The sequence below is a fragment of the Musa acuminata genome, chromosome BXJ1-7 (assembly GCF_036884655.1).
Source record: "Musa acuminata AAA Group cultivar baxijiao chromosome BXJ1-7, Cavendish_Baxijiao_AAA, whole genome shotgun sequence".
Classification (NCBI taxonomy): domain Eukaryota; kingdom Viridiplantae; phylum Streptophyta; class Magnoliopsida; order Zingiberales; family Musaceae; genus Musa; species Musa acuminata.
The window spans coordinates 36306386-36331805 of record NC_088333.1 but is presented as its reverse complement, the minus strand read 5'-3'; the positions used below and the strand labels follow the sequence as shown (position 1 = coordinate 36331805).

General features: G+C 38.0%; 1 protein-coding gene and 3 non-coding genes across 4 annotated transcripts; all 4 read left to right on the top strand.

Moving 5' to 3' along the window:
- The first annotated feature begins 12986 nt into the window (after positions 1-12986).
- On the top strand, positions 12987-14847 carry LOC135679179 (UBP1-associated protein 2B-like). The gene is made up of 2 exons (XM_065192654.1): positions 12987-14513; positions 14637-14847. The coding sequence occupies exon 1, from the start codon at positions 13074-13076 to the stop codon at positions 14511-14513; it is 1440 nt and encodes a 479-aa protein (XP_065048726.1). The 5' UTR covers positions 12987-13073; the 3' UTR covers positions 14637-14847.
- A 5384-nt stretch (positions 14848-20231) lies between these two features.
- TRNAY-GUA (transfer RNA tyrosine (anticodon GUA)) lies at positions 20232-20315 on the top strand. Its single transcript is given in 2 exon segments — positions 20232-20268; positions 20280-20315. It is a non-coding gene; the product is annotated as a tRNA-Tyr (tRNA).
- A 266-nt stretch (positions 20316-20581) lies between these two features.
- Positions 20582-20665, top strand: TRNAY-GUA (transfer RNA tyrosine (anticodon GUA)). Its single transcript is given in 2 exon segments — positions 20582-20618; positions 20630-20665. It is a non-coding gene; the product is annotated as a tRNA-Tyr (tRNA).
- A 253-nt stretch (positions 20666-20918) lies between these two features.
- TRNAY-GUA (transfer RNA tyrosine (anticodon GUA)) lies at positions 20919-21002 on the top strand. The gene is given in 2 exon segments: positions 20919-20955; positions 20967-21002. It is a non-coding gene; the product is annotated as a tRNA-Tyr (tRNA).
- Positions 21003-25420: the final 4418 nt, after the last annotated feature.

The following is a 25420-nucleotide window of genomic DNA, read 5'->3' as shown; positions in this document are numbered from 1 at the left end:
AGAAAATGAGTTCACTAATTGATCCGCTTGCGAAATGCTAGATGGTTGATGATGCCTTATTGTTAGACAACGATTACGTAGTCCCAATGGTGCATCTAATCTTTAGACTTGAGACACCAAGGATATCCTATATGAGTACTACACTCTTTGATACCGGACTTATAGGTCTTGAGGTTCCAAATCTAGCACAACCGATCATCCGGAGTGATAGTCAACCTTATGAGGACTATTAAGTGTCGATAGAGGATCATCCACTCTCGATATTATGAGAGGAATATCACATGTGTTCTTGCTCGAACAAATCTCTAGCCAAGGTTATTCAGATTGAGAGAGAAAGAGTTCTCCGGAGGAATCCGATTAGAGTAAGAGACTCGAGTAGAAACTGTATGGGTCTAACAACACCATGCCCCGTATACGGTCTTTGAGATATTAGATAGATGAGAGATTATAGGTATATGGTAATTGAGAATAGACAAGTTCAATGGATTGGATTCCCCTATATCGTTTGGGGACTACAGCGTAGTGGCATAGTACATTCGTAGTCGATGAGTCAAGTGAATTATTATGGAGATAATAATTTACTGAGTCAAAAAAAGTTCTGACATGTATGACTCACTATCAGCTCGATATTGACCTTAGAGGGTCACACATATATAGTAAGCATTGTGATGAGTAGAGGTTCGGATATGAGATATCTGTCGAATCTCCTATCTTATTGAATATCCAATAAGCCCATGAATTATTGGATCCTATAAATGAGATCAAATAAGAGCCAATGAGAGATTATTGGATAGAGATCCACTAATATAATAGACTTTGGTAGTTGGATGAAGATCCAATACCCAATATGGCAAGATCCATTAGGGTTAAGTTGATATGGGACCTCTATAAATAGGAGGAACTAATGGTTCATAGGCTACAACCTTTTTGGGTTGCCTCTCCTAGTCTCCTCCCCTTCTCCTCCTTAGATAGCAAGCTTGAAGTTTTGAGGAGTATCGTCGCAGCCTTACTATATGGATTACCACTAGAGAGGAGGACACTTGACCTCCTTCACCCTCTCCTAGAGATTTGTAGGGATTCAGGGATATACGATCTCCCTAGGTAACACAATCTTTACTATATGCAATTTTAAGTTTCACGATTTTTGTGCACCAATCTTTGCACGGTGACGAACACATCTTTGAGAAATTGAGGATTTTGCTTTTAATATTCTTCCGCTACGTATGTAATGTCGACCCCAAGATTTTCCAACAGGTTGGCAAAGCTCATCATGGATCACACCATGTCTAACAGTATACGATTCCTCATTTAGATACATCATTGGGTTGACATGTATAAGGAGGTATCAATTGGGATAGAATCTCATGGTCCTTAAGGAACTGAGTGAACTCAGTACTCAAGTACTCACCTCTTCGATCCGATCAAAGTGTCTTTGTACTTTTTTCAATCTAATTCTCCACTTCATTATTATATTCTTTAAATTTTTTAAAGGTCTCGGACTTATATTTCATTAAGTATGCATATCCAGAAATCATCAATAAAAGTAATAAAGTAGGAGTAATCACCTATGACATGAGTTGACATGGGTCCACATACATCACTATGTATGAGTTCCAACAGCTCAGTGACTCTCTCTCTAGTTCCACTAAATGAAGAGTTAGTTAGTTTTCTACGAAGGCAAGGCTCGTAAGTTGCATATGACTCATAGTCGAATGGATCTAGATATCCGTCCTTTAGTAACTTTTGAATTCTTCCCTTATGGATATGACGTAGCCTACAATGTCACAAGTATGTACTATTCGCCTCATCTCATTTTCTCTTGGATACACTTACATTCATGATATGTGGAGTAGTGTATAGCATGAACAAACTATTATGCAATATTCCTCTCGTGATGATCCAATCATCTAATAATATTGAACAACCATTATTCTCAAAAAGTAATTTATATCCACTAACTATCAAACATGAAATGGAAATAATTTTTTTGATAATAAAATGAACAAAATATCATGCATCCAATGCAATAATAGCTCTACCAAGTAGATGTATGGTGACCTCGCCAATAGTTACTACAGCAACTTTTGCTCCATTGCCCATCTTAAGGTTCATCTCATCTCTCGCCAATCTCCTAGGTCTTGCTAGAACCTGCAACGAATTACAAATATGATAAGCACTACTAGTATTCAATACCTATGTGCTATCATAAGAGTCTAACAAATGGAGATTGATCATGAATGTACCTGAAGCTTCTCCGAGCTTCTATTTTGGCATCTCTTCAAGGTACTCTTTACAGTTCCTCTTCCAGTGCTCATCTTTGCCGTAGTGGAAGCATTGGCCTTTATCCTTTACCGGGTCTTTCTTGGTAACATTTATTTTATTCGGTTTGCCCTTGCCCTTGCCATTCTTATGGGACTTTTCTACCTTTCTTTTATTTCTGGTCTCACTGGTATAGAGAACTGGATTCTCTTTCTTGATAGTGCTCTCTACCTCCCTCAACATATTGAGGAGCTCAAGGAGAGTCACCTCAAGCTTGTTCATATTAAAATTCATTATGAACTGTGAAAAGGAATCTAATAGGGACTAAAGCACAATATCCACATATAGGTTATCATCTAAGACCATTCCTAGACATGTAAGTTTCTCTATGAACTCAATCATCTTTAGGATATGGTTCTGAACCGGTGTCCCCTTAGTCATCCTAATGCGGAAGAGGCTCTTAGATATCTTATATCGCTGAGTCCTTCCTTATTCCTCAAACAGTTTGTGGACATGTAGGATAATGGATATGACATCCATCTTTTCATGTTATCTCTATAACTCAAGAGTTATGGAGCTCAACATGTAACACTGAGCAAAAGTGAAGGCAGCGAGCGATCTCATCATTGCTTGCCCTTTGCTTGCCCTTTCCTTGGGCGTAGGCATCACTATATCAAGGACGTACATGATTTTCTCTATCGTGAGAATAATTCTCAGGTTGTGGAGCCAATCTGTATAATTTGGACCAGTGATGCAGTTGACATCAAGTATGCCACGTAAGGGATTTGAAAGTTACATTTTCTGAAAATAAAGATGCAACAAAAATAAATAACATATAGATTTTACAGAAAAATAAATAATCAAAATATGGACTTATATCTTATTCTACTCCCACTATTTTTCTAGCGAGTTATGCGACACCGTCAACACGTGAAATGAAAATCTCCGATGGACTTCTAGTGGGGATTGAGATCTAATCAATATCTTAGTATAACCCTGAGGGACTCGACAAATCATACTAAGTCCAAAAGGTAGATAACTTTTGCTGATAACAACTTTTTGTGATTCCCATCCTGTTCGGCCTTTAAACCACCATGGTCTCGAGGGACTCGACTAAGCATACCATGTCCTTAAGTTCACGATATAGGTGAACCTCGAGGGATTCTACCAACTCAACTTACATTGGGAATCAATCCGTACTTATAACGATAGAAGGCCACGTGAGTTAATCTAATTGCCTCACGTTTACCGACTTAAAATTATTGAGAGAGGAGATTTTGATTTGGTCTCCTAATATGTCGTGTCACACACACACACACACATATATATATATAGTATGTGTACAAGCAATCACATTAGATAATCATGGACCACAACCTAATGTGATCAGGCTCGAGCTAGTGGGCCTAATGTGATTAGGCTCTAATTACTCGTATCAAGATCTATGTGTGTAGTGGTGCATCTCTATGCCTTGTGATTGTCCATTTTATCCTCGTCGGTTTCGTCGACATCTCAATGCATCTCTATGCGTCATGATCGTCCGTCTCGGTCTCATGGGTCCCGCTTTCGCTTCTATGCTCCTATTACATCTCTTTATATGATTACAACTTAATAATAGGCATGTAGGCTCAACAATAAACGAGAATAAAATTGGAAGCTCGCAGGCCCCAATAATAATAATCACATCACATATACACACATCACATAATCCATAATCATTCATCCACATCATACATCACATGTACATATCATAATATAGGACTAATAGATAATAATAATAATAATTAATTAAACTAATATTTTTTTAATTGGAGACATGTAGGGAATTTTCTGAATTATGAAGGGCATTTTGGTAATCTAATATAGAAAGGACAAAACTTAAAATTTCTAAAATTCTAAGGGGCAAAACTATCTTTTGTCCAGAAAACCCTAAACCCTTCTCCTTCTCCTCTACTATGTTGCGACCGTCGTGTTAGAACCCTTGCAAATTCTAAACTTGGGATTGATCTCTTTAAGGGATCGGCCTCCTTGGAACTCTATAGGGGTTCCTCCCTCCAAGTTGCTACTCAAAGGCTGCAAAAAAGATTCATCTATTGCTTATGAAAAGAGAAGGAATATATGGCTATTTTTAGGGCTTCTAAACCCTAACTCCTAATAGGACTCCTACTTAAGACTCTTACTTCTAACCAACTCCTAATAGGACTCCTACTCAAGACTCTTATTCCCTTACAACTCCTAATTCTTCTCTAAGAAAAAACCTCCTACATGAATGCCCCTCTCAATTAGGGCTCTCATAGCTAGAGTCCTAACAGAATGTCCCTCTCAATTAGGACTCTCCTAGCTAGAGTCCTAACAGTTTTACATGAATGTCCCTCTCAATTAGGACTCTCTAAGCTAGAGTCCTAACAGACCCGCCCTCTTCAAATCAGCCTTATCCTTGAGGCTGATGATTCGTGAATTTTAGGAATTTGATCTTCAAGTCGTCATAGTTCTCCCAAGTGGCATCTTCTATTGGTAGGTTCGCCCATTGTATTAGCACTTCATTAGTGGGTCGTCGTTATGGCTGCCTTAAGTTTGTCGAAGGCAGTGGAGGCTCTGTCCGACCATTGGAAGACATCTTTTTCTAGTAAGGAAGTAAGTGGTGCACTGATCTTTCCATAGTTTTTCACGAACTTACGGTAGTAGCCTATTAAACCCAAAAAGCCATGTAGCAATTTTATGTTCCTCGGGGTAGGCCAATTTTGCATTGCTTTAATTTTGAAGGGGTCCACCGTCACACCTTCCTTTGATATGATATGCTCAAGATATTTCACCTTTTGTTGAAGAAAGTAAAAATTCGTAGTGGTCGTTGTGTGTTCGAAAGGCGGTTTTCGGTATGACTTCTTCATACACTCGTATTTGATAATACCCGGATCGAAGGTCCAGCTTTGTGAATATTTGTGCTCCCTTTCATCTAGCAATTCATCTGCTATTGGAATAAGGTATTTGTTCTTGATGGTTATGCCATTGAGAGCTCGGTAATCAACGCATATTCGCCATGTTCCGTCCTTCTTGTGTACAAGTAGCACCGGTGAAAAGTAGAGGTTGCAACTTGGCCGAATAACTCCTGTTTCAAGCATCTCTTTTAAAATCCTTTCTATAACATTATTCTGGAGATGTGGATACCGATATGGCTGAGTATTTGCTGGAGATTTGACTGAAAAAATCATTATATAATGATCATGCCGACGACTAAGAGGTAGGTTGTGCGGCTTATCAAATATATCTGAAAATTTAGTAAGCAAAGGAAATAGGTTTAGAACTTCAAATTCTATTGGCTCTCCTTTAATTTGCTGCTCAAGTTATACCAAAAAGCCGCTGCATGCTTTATGCAAAACCTTCTCCATTTGTTGTGTGCAAATCGTTGTTACGTCGCTCCCACGTTTCCCGTTCAGTATCACATGTTTCTCCTTACTATAAAATTTCATAATTAGTTGCATAAAATTCCAAGAATTATCACCTAATGTCGTCAACCATTTAATTCTGAGTATGGCCTCATGATCATCAAGAGGGAGAAGGAAGAAATATGCAATTATCTCTTGGTAAGGCCTCATGATCAGCAACAGTTTCACTTGCGGGCGCCTATGATCATACTTCAAAATCCATCCGTCGGTGGCCTTAACATGAAACCTGCAGTGATTCTTGATAGGTAATGGCATCCGAACAGCAAGTTTACTATTTAGGAAGTTAGTAGTACTGCTCGGGTCGATGAGAACAGTGATCGGTTGTTGTTTGAGAAGGCCTCCAACTTTCATCGTTTGCGGGTTTGAGTAGCCGACTAGTGCGTGTACTATAACGTCAGTCGATTGTGACTCTTCTTCCACATCTTCTTTATGTTCAAGGTTCTCTTCTAAATATTCAATGACCTCTTCTTCTATTGGTTCAATCACAAGAAGTCTCCCTTTCATCGTTTGCGGGTTTGAGTAGCCAGCTAGTGTGTGTACTGTAACGTCGGTCGGTTGTGGCTCTTCTCTTGTCGACCTCTTTGGTGAAGGGACTCGATCGACAATAGGGGGGGTTGAGGGCTTTAATATTGCTGGTTGAGGAGTGACCCTAGTCCTGCGAGCTTCATGGTTCAATTGCTCCTCTTGATGTCGTGCGAAAAAGATGGTTGCCATAAGCATGTACGGTTGTCGTGCTTTAACTTCTCCTCGGATCTCCGGCTTCAAGCCCTCAATGAAGGTCCTCAATAGCTGTTTTTGAGACCAATCATGAGTTTGATTAGATAACCTTTCAAACCTGGTTTGGTACTCCTGAATGGTGGAGGTTTGCTGGATCTTTGCTAGTTGTCCGTCAATATTCTTGTAATCGGTTGGTCTGAAGCGGATCAGCAGTCCTTCTTTGAATTGTGGCCATGAAAAGACTCCATAAGTATGTTCAAACCAGTCAAACCACTGTTTAGCATCCCCTTCAAGATGTATAGCTATAATTTTCACCATAGATGCATCTGCGGTTTTGTGGTACCAAAAATATCGCTCCGCGCACGAGATCTAACCAATCGGGTCTCCTTCTTCCCATCTAGGGAAGTCCACTCTCATGCATGGATAGTTGGGGTTGGTCATAAAGCTTTCCCTCTCTTGGAAGTCATATCTTCGGGCTTGGTGCGATTGAGCAAAGCTCTCTCCGTGATATGATTTTTTTGGGCTTAGTGGTCGGCCCAATCTGAGTTCAGTAAAGAGCGTCCAAATCTTATCCTCCATTCGCTCCTCGAAGGCTTCGAATTTAGCATTGATTACCTTCTCAGATGTCATAGTATATGCCACCAAATCTGTGATATTAAGATCTCTTTTTTCTTGTAGGGTTAAAGGTCTGGATTGGTTGAGAGAGGTGATGGTCGAAAGGGTTGGTGGATTGGTGGATGTAGGCTACGGTTTAGGATTGTTTTGTGGCTGTTTTGGGTGCAGTTTGAGGGTGTGGTTTAGTGGAGTTTTAGGGCTATGGATGAATGTTTTGGATCTGTGGTAGATGGTAGCAAAGGTTTGATAGAAATCAGTGGAAGTTGCAGCAAGCATGTGCTGTCTTGTAAGAGTAGAATTGTCGTCGAAGAAACAACGGTTTCTCGACGCAATTTCTACCAAAAACTTGAGAGAATTGATAGCAAAATCACAGTTTATATAACAGCAAGGATATCTAATTTAAACAAGAAACTTTTGGCGGTATAACAGCAAGGAAATTGGTGCAAGTTGTGATTGCAGAATTCTTGTCGAAAAATTTCAACGGGTTACGATGAAAATTTGCAGCAACATAAAATCGTATTTAGAGATGAATTTCTTAATAGATCAATCTTAGATGGAAGCCAAGATGATCTATGAAGTGTATAAGAAATTTCATTCAAAAAAGATTGCAAATAGATGGGTTAAGGGAACAATATGTGGCTGAAATATTCTGCAGCACAAATTTTTAGGTATAGCAGATTAGACATAAAAGATCAGTGGTTTATATTAAGAATTTTTTTATGAAACTAAAGGGAAATCCACTGTTAGAAAGTGTCAAAGCTATCATAAAAATTTCGTAGAGATTTGGATAGAAACAATGTAGTATCAAGATCAAACAAACAGTGCTATACGGCTGAAATTTTACAGTGCATATTTTCAAGTATAGCAGATTTGACGTAAAAGATCAATGGTTTATATTGAGAATTTTTTGAAAAAACAAAAGGAAAATCTGCTGTTAGGAAGTGTTAAAGATGTCATAAAAATTTCATAGAAATTTGGATAGAAAAAACATAGTAGCAAGATCAAACAGATGGTACTATGCGGTTGGAATTCTGCAATGTATCTTTCGTCGTAGAGATGAAAACTTTGTGACGAAAGGTTTATGCAGCAATATAGGAACAGTTTTTTTTTTTGGATTTTCGAATAAGGATAACTAAATTGCAGCAGAAGTAAGGTAGGAAATCAGAACCTGTTGCAATTCACGGGGAGATCAAAGGATGATCCGCGGTGGTGGAGATGATGTAGGAATTCGGCGACGATCTTTTAAGCAATTGTGGGAATTGCTTTGGGCAGTTGTGGAGGGCTAATGGATGGTAGTGGAAGGGCAGCGAGATACCAAGAACGCTGCTCTAATACCAGGTGTTAGAACCCTTGCAAATTCTATACTTGGGATTGATCTCTTTAGGGGATCAGCCTCCTTGGAACTCTATAGGGGTTCCTCCCTCCAAGTTGCTGCTCAAAAGCTGCAGAAAAGATTCATCTATTGCTTATGAAAAGAGAAGGAATACATGGCTATTTATAGGGCTTCTAAACCCTAACTCCTAATAGGACTCCTACTTAAGACTCTTACTTCTAACCAACTCATAATAGGACTCCTACTCAAGACTCTTATTCCCTTACAACTCCTAATTCTTCTCTAAGAAAAAATCTCCTACATGAATGCCCCTCTCAATTAGGACTCTCATAGCTAGAGTCCTAACAGAATGTCCCTCTCAATTAGGACTCTCCTAGCTAGAGTCCTAACAGTTTTACTTGAATGTCCCTCTCAATTAGGACTCTCCAAGCTATAGTCCTAACACGTCACCACCCTACCGGCGGTGGTCACTATGTCGAGGAGGGGGGGTGTGTGGGGGAGGTGTGGACACCGTCTTTGCCCACGGGCAGCTCGCTCGTGAGCGGTATGCCTATGACGCCATCCCAGCAAGCAAGCGTCCCCTTTGCCCGTGGGCAAGCGCCGCCCCTTCAACGATAGTGCCCAAAGCGACGCGCGCAATGAGCCGACACCGCCCCAACAAGCGAACCCCCCATGGGCGCAGCACACGCAAGCGCCCCCGCAAGGGCTCGCCCTTGGGCGGCGGGTGCCACCTCTGCAAGCGAGCACCGCCTGTAAGGGGGCTCGCCCAAGGGCCCAGCGCCCGCACGCGCCACCCTTGCAGGCGAGCGTAGTGCCCACATGCAAGTAGCCTTGCCTATGAGCAGACCATTGTCACCTCCCGGCCGCTTGCGGCCCCTACATGTAGGTGGCCTGTTGCAAATGGGCGAGACCTCCCTTAGAGCTCTCAGCTAAGGTTGCAAGCAGCCTTTGGCCAACCTACGGGAGTAGCAATAGTTGCTGCCCTTTCTCATCTTTTTCATCAACGATTTTGATGTCAAAAGCTTTTCTAAAACAAAACATACACGTTCAAAACCAATCTTTTGCACAAACAACTTGGCTCTGATACCACTATAGAAAAATCTAAATGTAGCATCACATACGCAGCGAAAGAATAGAAAACAAAAATCCCAAATTTTTCAAAAAGGCATTTGTCATCGTGCGTAGATTGGTGTGTAAAAACTCGCGAAACTTAAATTCACGTGTGAGATAGTTGTGTTTTACCTAGGGAGATCGTATATCCCTGAACCACTATAGATCTATAGGAGAGGATGAAGGAGGTCAAGTGTCCTCCTCTCTAGCGGTGATCCACATAGCAGGGTTGTGACGACGCTCCTCAAATTGTTGTACAAATCTCCGCACCTATTATATGAGAAGAAGGGGAGAGAAGAATAGGAGGTGACAACTAAGTAGTCTCTAGCCTATGGGCCTTTGGTTCTCTCCTATTTATAGAGACCCCTTATCAACTTAACTATAATGGATCATACTCTATTGGGTACTGAATCTTCATCCAACTACCCAAGCCTCTTAAATTAGTGGATCTCTATCTAATAATCTCTCATTAACTCTTATTTGATCTTATTCATAGGATCAAATAATTCAAGGGCTTATTGGATATCCAATAAGATAGGGGCTCCAACGGATATCTCATATCTGAACCTCTACTTATCGCAATGCCTACCATATGTGTATGACTCTCTAGGCCCAATATCGAGCTAGCTATGAGTCATACTTATTATAACTCCTTCTGGCTCACTGAATTATTATCTTCATAATAACTCACTCGACTCATCGATTACGGACGTATTATGCCACTATGTCGTAACCCTGAAACGATATAAGAAAATCCAATCCTTTGGTCCAATATGTCCTCAGTTACTATGTACCTATAGTCCCTCATTCATCTAATATACTAGAGACCGTATACCAAACATGGTGTTGTCAAACCCATACGGTTTCTACTTGAGTCTCGCTCTAATCGGATTCCCCTAGAGAATTCTTTCTCTCTCTCAATCTGAATAACTCTAGCTAGGGATTCGTTTGAGGAAGAACATATAGGATATTTCTCTCATGACACCGAGAGCAGATGATCCTCTATCGATACTCAATAGCTCTCGTAAGGTTGACTACCACTCTCGATGACCGGTTGTACTAGATCTAGAACTTCCAAACCTATAAATCTAATATTAAAGAGTGGAGTACTCATATAGGATATCATTGGTGTCTCAAGTCTAAGGACCAAGTATACCACTACGACAACGGAATCGTTGACTGATAATGAGGTATTATTAACCATCTGATATTTTATGAGCGGATCAATTAGTGAACTCATTCTTCAATGAGCACATACACTGTAGCCCTGTGTCCCCACATGAATAGCTATGAGACCAGTTACCTTCATCATATGGACTGGTATATAACATATCAATTTATTCGGTTATCTCAATATCTCTTTCGAGTAACTTATGACTAGGATTATTTATGGTTTGTGTTTAAAGGTGAATTGATCTCATTATCATGATATCATTACGATCCAATTCCCATTATATAAATCCATTAACATTACAACATATATATATATATATATATATATATATATATATATATATATATATATATATATATATATATATATATATATATATATATGCAACAAGCAATATAAAGTGATAAAATATCAAATAATTTAATAAGTAAAAAAATATGTATCATGTCATACCTGTCATCAGTGATTAGATTGCAAAGCATCTATGACTAGCAAGAACACTTTGGTGGGAACGAGCAAGCGGCTCGAGTTTATCCTTTGGGGGTAAGGGACCTAGGTCGATAAACAAATTCTAGTGTCTCATCGGTGTTTGTGTTAAGGTGGATATATCCTTATATGGGAATTATGGCAATTGCCCTCCTGAATAAAAGTATTGTGGTTGGAGGTGAAGCCTCCTCACTAGAGTATTTGTTGAGAGATTTGGTAGATAGATGTTTCTACAACATCGAGCCATTCTTCTAGCATCAAATTATTAGAAAAAAATGTTATTGACGTCTTGGTCAGCTTGACATAATTCAGACCTATATGCATATGATTGACTAAAATGGCTTCGAGGTGGCTCTAAGGTGGATTTGAGGTGGCTCTAAAGTGGAGGTATCGAGCTCCCGTGATGAAAGTATTGTGCTCCTAAGATGGCACCTGCATGAATACCAGAGTTGGGAGAGGTCTTTTAGTCCAATCCATCCGATACTCAAGTTAATAATATGATGTTCTTAAATATAAGCTCGAGAAGTTTGAGAAAGGAGAGAGTCCTATTTTATTTTTCTGTTTATGATGTATTTTTATACAGTGAAAGAGAGGAAGGAAGTTTATAATGTGTCACAAAATAAAATAAGAGAAAGAAGTTTACGATTATTTTTCTTGTCATAAAGGGAAAGACGAAGTTTGTAATTATCTTTTTTTGTCATAAAAGATGAAAAGAAAGTTTGTAATAGTCTTTTCTTATTGTAATGGATGAGAAGGAAACTTATGTCTTATTTTTAATTTTCATCCGGATTGAGAGTGATGTGGCAATCACCTGTTTGCTGATAATAGATTCTTGATCAATATCATTAGTGCATTTCTAAATAAGCATTCTTCTTTATAAAATAATGTTTATCTTCTGGATTATATATAATGATAACTTATCTCAAAAACAAACTTTTCAATTTTACAAATTTTGATGCAAATTTTCTTTGTAAGAAAATCTCAAGCAATGTAAAGGTTCTAACCCCAAGGCATGAAATAATTTCCAAGTACACAAAGATTATTTTGCATGTCTTTATTTGTTGTTCAAAATAAATAATAATAATAATAATAATATTTATTATTATTAGGTTTTTTTTTAAATTATATATTTAGCATGATTCTTTTTACCGATTTTTACTGATGTATTGATTAATTATTGATATGATATATACCGAGTATGAACACATGATATATGATGTATATTGATGTATCACCTATATCGATCTCTTGTACATATCAAATGATACGTTACGATACGATAAATCTTATTATTTATTAATATTCATGTCTTATGTTTTCTTTAACTCCAAAAGTAAAAAAAAAATATTTATTGAGAAAAAAAAGCATGTTGGTAATTTTGATATTTGTTAATTGTTTTCATAAAGTATATAGTGGTGGGAACTCAACTATATTTGAGTTTGCCTTAATCCAAAAGCTTCCTAATTTTAGAATGCAAAAATTATAAAAGATGAACACTAAACAAACTTTTTATAAATAGAAAAAACAAATATAGAGTGCACAAATCATTTTGTATTTCTAATTTTTGAAAATATTAAAACATAAGCCATGTTAAAATTACATCTCGGTCATATAACTAGTGAAAAGTTCACTGGAATTGCTTCTAAAAGTTTCAGGAACGTTGAAATACTTCAGATAAAGAAAAAATAAAAGCAAATTTCCAAAACATTTTTTTCTGCAATTGATTCCCATTTTTTCAAGTTTTCAGAAACAAAAATAAAATAAAATTGTCAAACGGAAATTAATTGTGTGCTCTTGCACGGGACCCTATAAGACTCCAACAAAGGGCCTCCGTCCCCAAGAAGGCCCAAAGAGGAGGCAAATGACCCACAAGAGAGAGGGATTCTAAAACCCTAAAAAGCGAACCAAACCCAGAGCAACCGTGCCGTCGGCATCCATGGCTACCAAGAAGAGGAAGGTCGACCAAGAGGATGAGCTTCTATCCGGCGCCCTAAACCACGCCGCCGATCCTCTCTCCCAGGCCCACCACCAGCCCGTCGTCTACACTCCGGCCCCGGCCTCTGACGACGACGACGGTGGCGAGGACGACGATGATGACGTGGGGACGCTCCTGGAGCCGCTGTCGAGGGACCAGCTCGTCGGCCTCCTCCGCACCGCTGCCGCCTCCGACCCTGCCACCCTCGCGGAGATCCGCCGCGTCGCCGATCTCGACCCCTCCCACCGCAAGCTCTTCGTCCACGGCCTCGGCTGGGACACTACCGCGGAGGGCCTCCGTGCCGCTTTCGCCAGCTACGGCGACATTGACGACTGCCGCGTCATCGTCGACAAGGCAAGCGGCCGATCCAAGGGCTACGGCTTCGTCCTCTTCCGCCACCGCAGCTCTGCCCGACGTGCCCTCCACTGCCCCCAGAAGGTCATCGAGAATCGCATGACCTCCTGCCAACTGGCCTCCTCCGGCCCCTCCGCCCCCTCCGTCCACCACCACAACCCGGGTCCGCACCACCACCAAAACCCTAACCCTAGCCCTGGCCCCGCCTCTCATCAGGACAACGTCTCGAGGAAGATATACGTGGGGAACGTTCATTCTGACGTTGACGGTGGCCGCCTCCTTGCCTTCTTTTCCCAGTACGGCGAGATTGAGGAGGGGCCCATTGGCTTTGATCGTCACACGGGGAAGCCAAAAGGGTACGCCCTCTTTGTCTACAAGACCGTGGAGGGCGCTCTAAGGGCCCTCGAGGAGCCAAACAAGAATTTTGAGGGTCACCTGCTCTACTGTCAGCGAGCCACTGATAACAAGAGTAAGGCGGCGCCCATTCAAACTCCTGCTGCTCCGCCAAATGTGGCTTCCAGCACAGGGGCTCTCAATGGGTCTGGTTATGCAGGGACCCCAGATATGGGGTTAGCACAACAAGCTGCGATGTTAGGACAGGGTCTCCTTGGCATGGGCGGTACACAAGCCTTTGGTCAGGGGATGCAACAAAATGCTGCGGTGCTGGCTCTACTGGCAGCAGCTGGGCAAAATCCTGCAGCTTTTGGGATCACGCCGGCCATGATTACTTCTTTGAACCCTGCTTTTGCAGCTGCATTTGGTGCAGCAGGGAGTCAGCAAGCTGTAACTGCTCCAACCGGTCCTCAGGTAGCACAGGTGCCAACCTACGGAATGGGAAATGCTGCATATCAAGGACCTCCAGGGTATCATGCACCTACAGGTTTTCAAGGTTCACCAGGGTTGCAGGGCCCTCCAGGTTTCCAGGGAGCTCAGTCAGTTGCTCAACAAGGAGGTGGAGGTGCCAGTTCTTATCAAGGAGTTCCAACAGGGCAAGGTCCAATCTCGAGGCCACCAACTGGACCAATGGGTGGATATGGACCACTTTAGGTATATAATATATGCAATAGACCAATATTTCAGAAATTTTTGGTCTAAAGCACTAATCTATTCTGTTAATTTTTGTTTCTTGTTGTTGGATTGTCTCGCTGATTGGTGTTCCCTCTGTTCTAGTTTCATACTGAGACCGTGGTTATTCATGTCATTTAGAGATCACCTGGGTTTTCAATGTCTATCAGCTCTGGATATTGAGAAAGGCTTCCAATGCAATGGTTGCTTGAGTCCTGCGACTAGTTTTATTTAGTTTTCTCATTGATTATGGATGTATGGATTTTGGACCTTATCTTTTATGTTGATGTTTCTCCACTCCTTGGAATTTAGTCCCCATGTTCTGTGTAACAGTCAATGCTGTTCAAAATTTATCTTTCTATTATGGACTGTCAGCTCAGATTTGTGGGCTACGGTAGCTTGTTTTGATTGGAGCTTGATGACCAATTTACATGGGTTTTAGTGTCTATTGGTGCTGGATATCGCGAAAGGCTTCCAATTCAGCAGTTGTTTGAATATGGTGACTATTTCTATTTATTTTTCTCTCTGATTATGGATGTATGTATTTTGGACCTTATACTTCTATTTTGATGTTGTCCTCTTCTTGGAACTTAGTCTGGATTCTATCTTTTTATTATGGATTGTCAGTTTGGATTTGAGGATTATGGTAGCTTGTTTTGGTTGGAGCTTGATGAGTAATCACATCTTCTCTGAGATGTGATCTGCAGACTAAGTTACTGCTGTTTAATTTTATGCTTCACCATGCTATGATATATACTGCATTTTGGACATGTTGTACTTAGGTACCTGCTTATGGAGTAAAATTTCTGTAGTGTCACTAAAGGTTTCTACCTCAGGAGTCACTTGGTTCTTTTAAGCATGTGAATTCTGAATTAGTTAAATAGATCTCTAGTGAATGTTTGATTTAACATTTGATCAAACTTACAGCTTTGTTTTCTGTTAGTTGCTGGTGTTTGATCATTGTCAATTCAACATATCCTCCTTCAGTCTTTGACCATGTACATTGATAAATGATTGCTTCGTGGATGCTCGGCATGCTTTCCCTAATCCCTACATCATTATGGTTTAAGGTAGATCTCTTGCACTGTTGATTTTATTATAATCCTTGTTTGACTTCATACCAATGCTTTCTGCTAAATAATTGTTTTCTCTTAGCTATGACCTCTGTATTAATGTCTTTTAGCATTTGAATATTGCATTGCACAATAGAATTGCAATTTATTCTGGATTAATGATTTATGCTGTGAAGATTATTTTAATTTGATAAGCATCAATAGCGTGCAGTTTATTTTCATTCACATGCTGTTACTCCAGAGTTAGAAAATGGGCATTGAAGAACACTGAAACGAAACTGTTTAGGTTCCATTTCTTGAAGTTTGATTGAAATGTCTCTGTTTCCAAGTTCACAAGTGGGACTGACATCACAGTTGACATAGCTACATTTGGCAACTAGAGTCATGACAATATCTGATGGTGAGAAGTTGATGTGGCTAGAGCAAGATCATGGGATTCAAGATGGAATTGAAAATTGAATATTTCTGGTGCTTCATCTGTGGTGTTTCTAGATGCTAGTGATGTATAAAAGTTGAATTAGCTGTCAGAATTTTAGAGTCATGGGAAAGAGGCAGCACGAAAAGTCAATTGGCTGTCAGGGTATCGCAGCTTATGGCATTGGAAAAGATGAAAGGCTTTAATTAATCTCAAGTATTTGATTAAGTTCTGATTAAGACAATTATTAATTCAAGCATCCTAATTTAAACTGTTATCTATAAGAGCTGAGTCATATCATTTGAATTAAATACATAAGTTTGACTCAAATGTTCAGTTTCCTTGGCCTGCCTGCACGTTCCTGTGCCTACTATGTGCTATATGCATAGACCATATTATTTTATATTAAACTCTTTTATATTGTATCATATGTCTTTGTTGCTCAAATTTGGGTGTGGTGTATTGAATGTGATAGGGAACTAATTGTTCTGCATGGTTGTTGTACTAGCTATGGTCCAGCATTTGATATACAGGAATGGGGATTTGATCTAAAATGGGTCAGAACAACTTTTTATATACTTTTAAAATTTAACTTTGAAAGTACATTATGTATTTTAAAATAAAATAAAACTAATTGTAAAAATAGTTATTACTATATTAAAACTATTTTCTTTCTTTTTATCATATCTTTTCTCCTTGGTACTTTATTATCTTGTATTTATCGTCTCCTCTTATGCTTCTGTTTCCTTCACACCATGGGATCTGCTTCAAGGGGGTAGGTTACCAGAGGGCATGATGTTAAATCCCATGAATTATTTCTCTATTTGTCACTTAGCAGTGATGGACAGAAATTGAAATGATCTATATATTCTGTATATTGATTAAAAGGTCCTTCCAATTGGCTCCGAGAGCAGGGCACCATTTATCTTCCTCTTCCCCTTCAATCATCTCTCTTGCCCTTCTTATGTTGTTCTCTTCTTGTTAGAGGAATGATGCAACCAATGATAGCTGCTTTCTGTTTTTTTTTCTCTTATTCAGTAACTGATTAGATAGAATAATCTGATTTACCCTAGGATCGCTGGGCACAGATGATTTTGGGTCAAGTTGGAGACAACCCATACCAGAATCTGTCATTCATCAACGGTAGTCAATGATATAGAAGAATCTAATTTAGCCTAGACTAACAGAGTGCAGACAATTTTTGGTTGAGTTGGAGAAAACCCATACTAGAATCTGTCATTCATCGATGTGAGTATGGTGGAATAATATGCCAATATGAGCATCATAGTCTTATTATAGTATGAAAAAAAAATGAATTTAGTGTAGAATATAATATTAATAAAATGTAGACTATACTTTAGAGTGTACAATTCACCATATTGTACTATTCTATTCTATTACAGTGTATAATATTGTCTAGTGCAATACAGTAGAGTATAAGGTGAGAAAGTTGAGAGACGAACAGAGAGGAGAGAAGTATGTGGGAAGAGAATGTAAGTTTGCAAATATATGGGCAGGAAGGAGCTTTCTGTTCTAGCTGCAATAATGAATCATATTTTCACATATCACAGAAAAATGAGACATTTATTAAAAGTTAGGTTTTTCTTGAGATGCCCCATGTTCTAAGAGCACTCAAATTAAGAGGCATATAATGGTGGTTATAAGATGAGCATGTTACAGTGTAATAATTGAAGTATAAGAATAATTTAGTTTTTCAATGAAGTGGCGTGCTAAGAATTTCTAAAATAAAAAATAAACCACAAAAATTAAAAATATGAGCTTAAAGATTTTCTTTTCCTATTACGTATAATACGATTCCTTTTCCATCTATTTGACACCTTTAGGTTCGTCTCTCTCAAATCCCTTGGCTAATCTTGATACTATGAGCTTTAGTTTAGACAAGGAGCCTTGTGGATTATCTGTCACATTCTGATGTGATATATATGCCAGTCTTACTTTCATTAACAAAAAGGTTTTCCTTGACTTGGACAATATATTAATAGGTATGCAGTTATTTCTGTTGTGCATTATTACCTTTACTGATAGATTATATGGTGCTTGTTATAATTTTACATGTCTCAATCAAGTGTTGGGGATTGGGAGCTAGCTTTATAATAAAGAACATGTATCTGTTTTTCATACCCTGTGGGTCTGCTCAAAGTATAAACAGATCTTTACTTTGTACTGGTTTCAGAATATAGATGAGTAATGAATAATTCTCCTGTTAGTATTTTCCCTGTTCTTTGTTTCTTAATTTCCACCTTGATGAGATGCATATTTCTAATCTGATGTGGTCAGATTTCTTTAAGCTGTCATTTTACCTCCAAGGTTTCCTGTTGGGTGTATGACATTTGAGTTGGTTATACATTGAAGTTAGAATTCTAACACTTGCATGATGGAGAGTTATACTATGGAAAATAAGTCGTCTTGTCAATGTTATATCAAGATGGAATGCCCAAGTCAATTTTTGTTCTGGATTTCCTGTCATATAGATTTCTTCCCTGAGTTGCTGCATTTCATCTTTTTCTCACCTAATCAGACTAGACTAGTACATTTACATATTTTTTTTCTGATGGCTATTAAAACTCAGCCACCTAGCTTTTACATGCTTTTTGGAAGATGCTATTAGATGTTATAGCTCCAACTACTTGCTTAGCATGTGGTTCAACACAAATTATCCGGAGGCACTTCTTTTCACAGAAGAAGAAATATACAAATGGTCATTTTAAATGTAAATTTAATTGATAAGGAAATATTGTGCTCTTTGTGTTCCTTGGTTATTTGAAACCATTTGGTAGAAAAGAGACCCTTTATGTAAGGAAATAACATATCGCCGCATTTGCTCTTGGCTGCTAAAACACGAGGGCAATGTTGTCAAGTGAATTTGTGATTTGGTTTTTCAACTGTTACCTTTATTCTTTAAGATCCTCCTTTAACTCTTGTATTGGGTTTATGCTAGCACCAAAATTGATTTCGGCAGAGAGCTTGTCAGAATCCTCCATGCAACACAAAACTGTTATACAAATTATTTTCAGAAACATCTGTTTGACATGGTTCTCTCTGTTTGCTTGCAAGGCATTGTGGTGTTTCAAACAATAAGACATGTTGGCTTTTCTTTAGGATATTAGTGATGAATCAACATTACTGGATTATAACAACAGTAGATAACTAAAATCAAGACAGGTAGAGATGGTAAGAAGATGAAAACGAATAATCATAACTGAGGTGTTTGGTATACTTCTTTTCTAGATAAAGTGTTTTAAGTTAATTTTGATGTTGGAGCTTATGATGTGCTCCCTTGTTGGTTGTGCCCTATTTCAGTTTGGTCATTTTAAGTTTGCATATGCTTCCATTGCTTCTGATTTTATTCTTCGCTTATACATTGCCTATTGTGTTCCTGATACTACCGGAAGGGGCATGCATGTAGCAGCTAAAGAGACTCATGTCCTCCCGGAGAGGAATGAGGCCACGACAACAACGACGTATGACCATAGGAAACAAGAGGAGCGTATTTTCCTCCAGATAAAGGTGAGGACGATGCACTAGTGAGTGGTATAAAGATGACATGCAGTTCGAAGTCACCGTCGGTGATGGGTGTTAACTGTATCAGACAAGGCTTTGACGTGAATCTTCGTTCTCACTGTCTTCGCAATTCATTATTCTGACGCTTCTTTTTTGTTCCCTGACAGTCTCAGACGTCCGTTCGTCTTGAGCTTATAGCTGGAGATAACAAATGCTGCTATGCGGACTGCAGGATAGATAAGGTATGATATTACAACGATTACTTACAGTGCTACGAATAACTACTACTGATACCACGGGAAGGGACTTGATATTTATGGTTTTGGATCTTAAGGTCCAGCTGAACTCACTGAACAATATGCAAGTTATAAAGATATTTCTAGACCAACGTGCAAAATATTTGAAGTGTTATAAACTTAAGTTGTATTTTTTCAGAAATCTTGCACTTATCTATGTTGAAGAGTGATTATTTTTTATGGACATATCAAGGTATTAATTTTGTACCAAGTTTTTGGACTGAAAATTGACACTCCAACTGTACTGTAAATTAACACTTGCCCGAGTCGAACAATTTGTTTACTGAAATCGTAAGTTTAATTCAATGTCAATTACTTGCCGAGTTGGCTCGGTGTGCAGTATGCAAATATAACTATCCTACTAAATTTTATTACATAACTCACTAATACGGATCCGACCTTAGCTCAGATGGTAGAGCGGAGGACTGTAGTCGTTGTAGTTATCCTTAGGTCGCTGGTTCGAATCCGGCAGGTCGGAAACTTTATATTTTTATTTGTTTTGGTCAATCTGATGTCCTGATTGGTCCTCTTTTTCTATTTTACCTTTTTTTATTTATTTATATTTGATAAGAAGATGATGTAACTAACACGTGATGTACTGATTTATCTTTTTTTTATTTGTTACTTGATACATCAGTATTATATGATTAATATCTCACTGTTATATGGTCAACACTTCAATTCTAAAATTTCAATGTTATTTGTTCAACACCTTAATATTTAACAAAATTTATTGATATCACTCCGACCTTAGCTCAGATGGTAGAGCGGAGGACTGTAGTGGTTTCATATATCCTTAGGTCGCTGGTTCGAATCCGGTAGGTCGGAAAATTTATGTTTTTATTTGTTTTGGTCAATCTTATGCTGATGTACTGATTGGTCCTCTTTTTCTATTTTTCTATTTTTGCCTTTTTTATTTATTTATATTTGATAAGAAGATGATGTAACTAACACATGATGTACTGATTTATCTTTTTTTTTTTTTTTTTATCTGACAAGAAGATGATTATATAATTGATACCTTAGTTGTCACATGGTCAATACCTTGGTATCACATGATTGACACTTCAGTGATAGCACTCCGACCTTATCTCAGATGGTAGAGCGGAGGACTGTAGTGGTTTCAGATATCCTTAGGTCGCTGGTTCGAATCCGGCAGGTCGGAAACTTTATATTTTTATTTGTTTTGGTCAATCTGATGCTGATGTACTGATTGGTCCTCTTTTTCTATTTTGCCTTTTTTATTTATTTTTATTTGATAAGAAGATGATGTAACTAACACATGATGTACTGATTTATCTTTTTTTTTTTTTTTTATTTGACAAGAAGATGATTATATAATTGATACCATAGTTGTCACATGGTCGATACCTTGGTGTTACATGATTGACACTTCAGTATTATATGATTATATAACTAACACTTCGATGCTAAAATTTTAATATTATATGTTTAGCACCTCGATGCTAAAATTTTAATGTTATATGTTTAGCACCTCGATGCTAAAATTTTAATGTTATATACTCAACACCTAAAATTTCAATGTTATATGCTCAATACCTCGATGCTAAAATCTCAATGTTATATACTCAACTCCTCGATGTTATGTGGACAATACCTTAATGCTATGTTATCAACATCTAATGTGACCAATATCTCATTGGCTACATGACCATTGTACCATCATCCATCGAACATTATCAATTGTGTTACAAACATGTCCTACAGATTCAACGCATCATAACTCCATCAAGTTTGAGAGATGCACCTACCATCCCCAACTTTAATGTGCATTTACGTACGTAATAATCTAAAGTCGCACTATAAAAAAAACCTCCTTCAAGTTTTTTCCACTATATACAAGAATTCATAATTTTTTTATGCATTCGATACCTTACTCTTTAAACTAACTTAATCTAAGTTTTACCTGATACACCACCCCCACCATGATACAATTTTGTAGAGTACGACACCCTTAGAGATTTAATATTTTTTTGTTTCAATCTATTAGAGGAAAATATTATTGATATCTTGGTCAACTCGATGAAGTTTGGACTCGTATGCATAAGATTATCCGAGGTGTCTTTGAGATGAAAATACAGAGCTCCCGAGGTGCCACCTATATAAAGACTAAGGTCGGAAGATGTTTCTTGATCTGATCTCTCCGATGCTCAAGTTAGCAATCTTAAGTCTCTAAGTGTAGACACGAGTGGTTGAAAAAGGTTTATATTTTTTCCTTAAGCTTTTATACATAGTCGTAAAGAGTACGAAAGAAGCTTGTGGTTATCTTTCTTTTCATAAATAGAAAAAATAAATTTTGTAATTATCTTTCTCATCATAAATGACAAGAAGGAAGCTTGCAATTACTTTACTTGTCATAAATGGCAAGAAGGAAGCTTGCAATTACTTTACTTGTCATAAATGATAAGAAGGAAGCTTCATTTTATCTTCCCTCATCGGGCGCCATGCAACGGTGATATATCGGATGATTAGTTGACATTATTTCCTCTATCATTTGTTCTCCCATTGAAGACGTGTTTCGGGGCTCGCTTTGAGACTCTTTCAAGAGAGGGGCTTGAAGTGTAACGTTTATTTTATCTAACATGTGAGCATTTAGGATTTCTTATTATGGGTTGGGTTTTCCCGGCATGTGCACCTTAGACAAATTTTAACTTGTGCTTCCATCATAGTAGATTTCTTTATTCGGATGGGTTTTCTCAACTCACATATCTCAGGCATATTAGTCTTGTGCCTCCATTATGGTGGATTTCTTTACGTAGGTCGGGTTTTCCTAACTCACACGCCTTGGGCATATTTTACCTTGTGTCTCCACCGTAGGAGATTTCTTTACATAAGTCGGATTTTCCTAACTCATACATCTTATATAGTTATCGATAATTTTCTTCCTTAACATAAATTAATTATTATAAATAATGTATTATCTTATTTATTATTAGCTTCCTTATTTGTGTAGTATGATTAAGGAAATGGTTAAAATTAATTTTCTTAATCATATGGACAAGTTAAAAATTTTGTCAATCGATTAAATTATTAATTAATTTATTTTCTGATGAGTAATGTAACTATAAGAAATGAATATTATATTTCTATATTTGTGTGTGAAGGTAAAATAAAAATAAATTAAATTATTACTTATCTTTCGGGAGAACTCATCTTCTCTTATTTAAAGGAGGCTCCTCTCACTTATTTCTCACTATGCTCGGTGGTGAGAGGATTGAGAAGAGGATTCCTCAAAAAGAGAATTCCTAATGAGAGGTAGGATCCTTTATTCTTTTCTAATTAACTTTGATTGAAATCTTTGATAATAGGATTGTGATAATTTTATTATGCATAATAGTATTTTAATTTTAAAATTTTATGATTAATAAATAATGATAATTGATTTGTGATGTTAAAATGATTATTTGACTTATAATAGTCTCTCAAGCTTCAGTGAATTTCAAGTTTGATTTAAATTAATTATTTTTATTTTTAAATTAATATAATAGTTTTTATTTATTTATTTAATTATATATATATATATATATATATATATGTGTGTATGTATGTATATGTGTGTGTATGTGTATGTTTCAAGAATTATGTGTGATGTTTTATGATTTAATTAGCTTTAAATTTAAGATGAATTTAAATTCCTTAATTCATGGATTTGAGTTACTTTTTAATAATTTAATATATTATAATATAATTTAATAAGAGGAGTCTAACTAGGGTCTAACTTGGGTCAAATTAATCTGTTAGGCCGGGTCAACTAAGCTCATGTGGGTAGGCATGGTCCAACTCATGTGGGTAGGTAAGACTTAATACATATGATTAGATACAACCCCAACTCATGTGTCTAGATACGACCCAACCCGCAAGACAAACATGGCATAATTCAGTGGTAAGACTCAACCCAACTTGTTTGTGAGAGTTAGCCCAGTTTGCGAAATTAGGCCTACATCGTTGCTCTTCTATCTAACCCATTGTATCTCAGCCCAACCTATTACTTAGGACAAGTATGTATGATGCACATTGTTAGGATCAATATGACACTAAAAAGGGGGGTGCGGGGTGGGGGGGTGGCGCATGGGGGTGCGGGTGTGTGAATTAGTGTAGCGATAAAATCACGTTGGTTCAAAAATCTTACGTTCGATAAAATCCAATATCGGAAAACGTTTAACTTGAAAGCATTCGTAAGCATAGTGAATTAGTTTACAATATGAAGATGGAAAGCTTAAAGTAAATGCAAACCAGATTTATAGTGGTTCGGTCAACGTGAACTACATCCACTCCCGATTCCTTTTCACTCGAGGCCACCGGCTTCCACTACCGATCTTTCTTCAATGGGTAAAGATTAACTAACATTTTATACTCTTTCTCCTTTTGATAGGCTCAGGGGAGAACCTTTATAACCTCTCTTTTAGACCTCACTCCTCCCTTAGAAAACTTCTAACTCTAGGAGGAAGAGACTCTAAATCCTAAGAGAGTTTTCAATTTTTCTCAAGTATTCTTTCCCCCTTTTTTTTAACTTAATTTCGTGCTAATTCTTGCATCTCCATGCAGGAATAGTTGGGGTATTTATATACCCCAAATGACTTCAAAATTAGAGCAAAAAAAGGTTTCATCCTAGGTTTCCCGGGTCCTAGCAGTACCACCACCTGGGTGGTACTACCTATCACCTATTGCACTAACATTGGGCGGTACCATTGCCCAATCTAGTGGTACCACCACCTGACATAATCTGGGAGACTGTGTCTAAGCGGTACCACCGCCCAGTTTGGCGATACCACTATCTGACACAATCTTGAAGACTGTGTCTGGGCGGTACCATCGCCAAACCCTACTATAGGACATTGAATGGGACAAATAATAGGCTTAATTCAGCCCTGATTGAGGCTCAATTGGCCTCTGATTGAGTTGACATTGTTTCAGCCAAATACCGACTTAATTAGACCTAAACTAACTCGATCTAGACACACAATTATAAGCATGAATCTTATGTTGTCTAACATATCATTAGTTCATCCGGTGCATCATCCTCTCCTTCGGTGTATTACCCAATCGACATATTGACTTCTGTAACTTTTGATCTCCTTCGCATAATGTATGATCCTTCAGCTTAATTCCTAAACTCATAGCACGAAGCCTTCTATCGATACGTCGATTGATCCTCCAACGTATAATCTTCTAACATGTTCCACTCCGGTCCAACATCTGATTCCTCCTGCTTTAATTGATTTATCTTTTCTGATCGACGTTAGTCCTACGTCACTCAAAACATAGATTAGATTGTAAACTCATCAATTGATTTCACCATCAAAATTCGAGATTCAACACACATAACTCATCGAAGACTTAGGTGGGTCGGTCTAGTTTAGGCTAGCACTAAATAACATAGTCCAATTTTCTTTCTCTTTATTGGTTTGAGTTCACTAATTGATTAAATCAGACAAGTTTGATCGGTTTAAGCTAGTTTAGGGTGATTTCAGACCAATTTGACTAGTGCAAACCTACTTTACCTAATCGAAATTAATCAAATCTAAATTAGACTTTCTAGAATGATTCCAAATCAGTTTTATA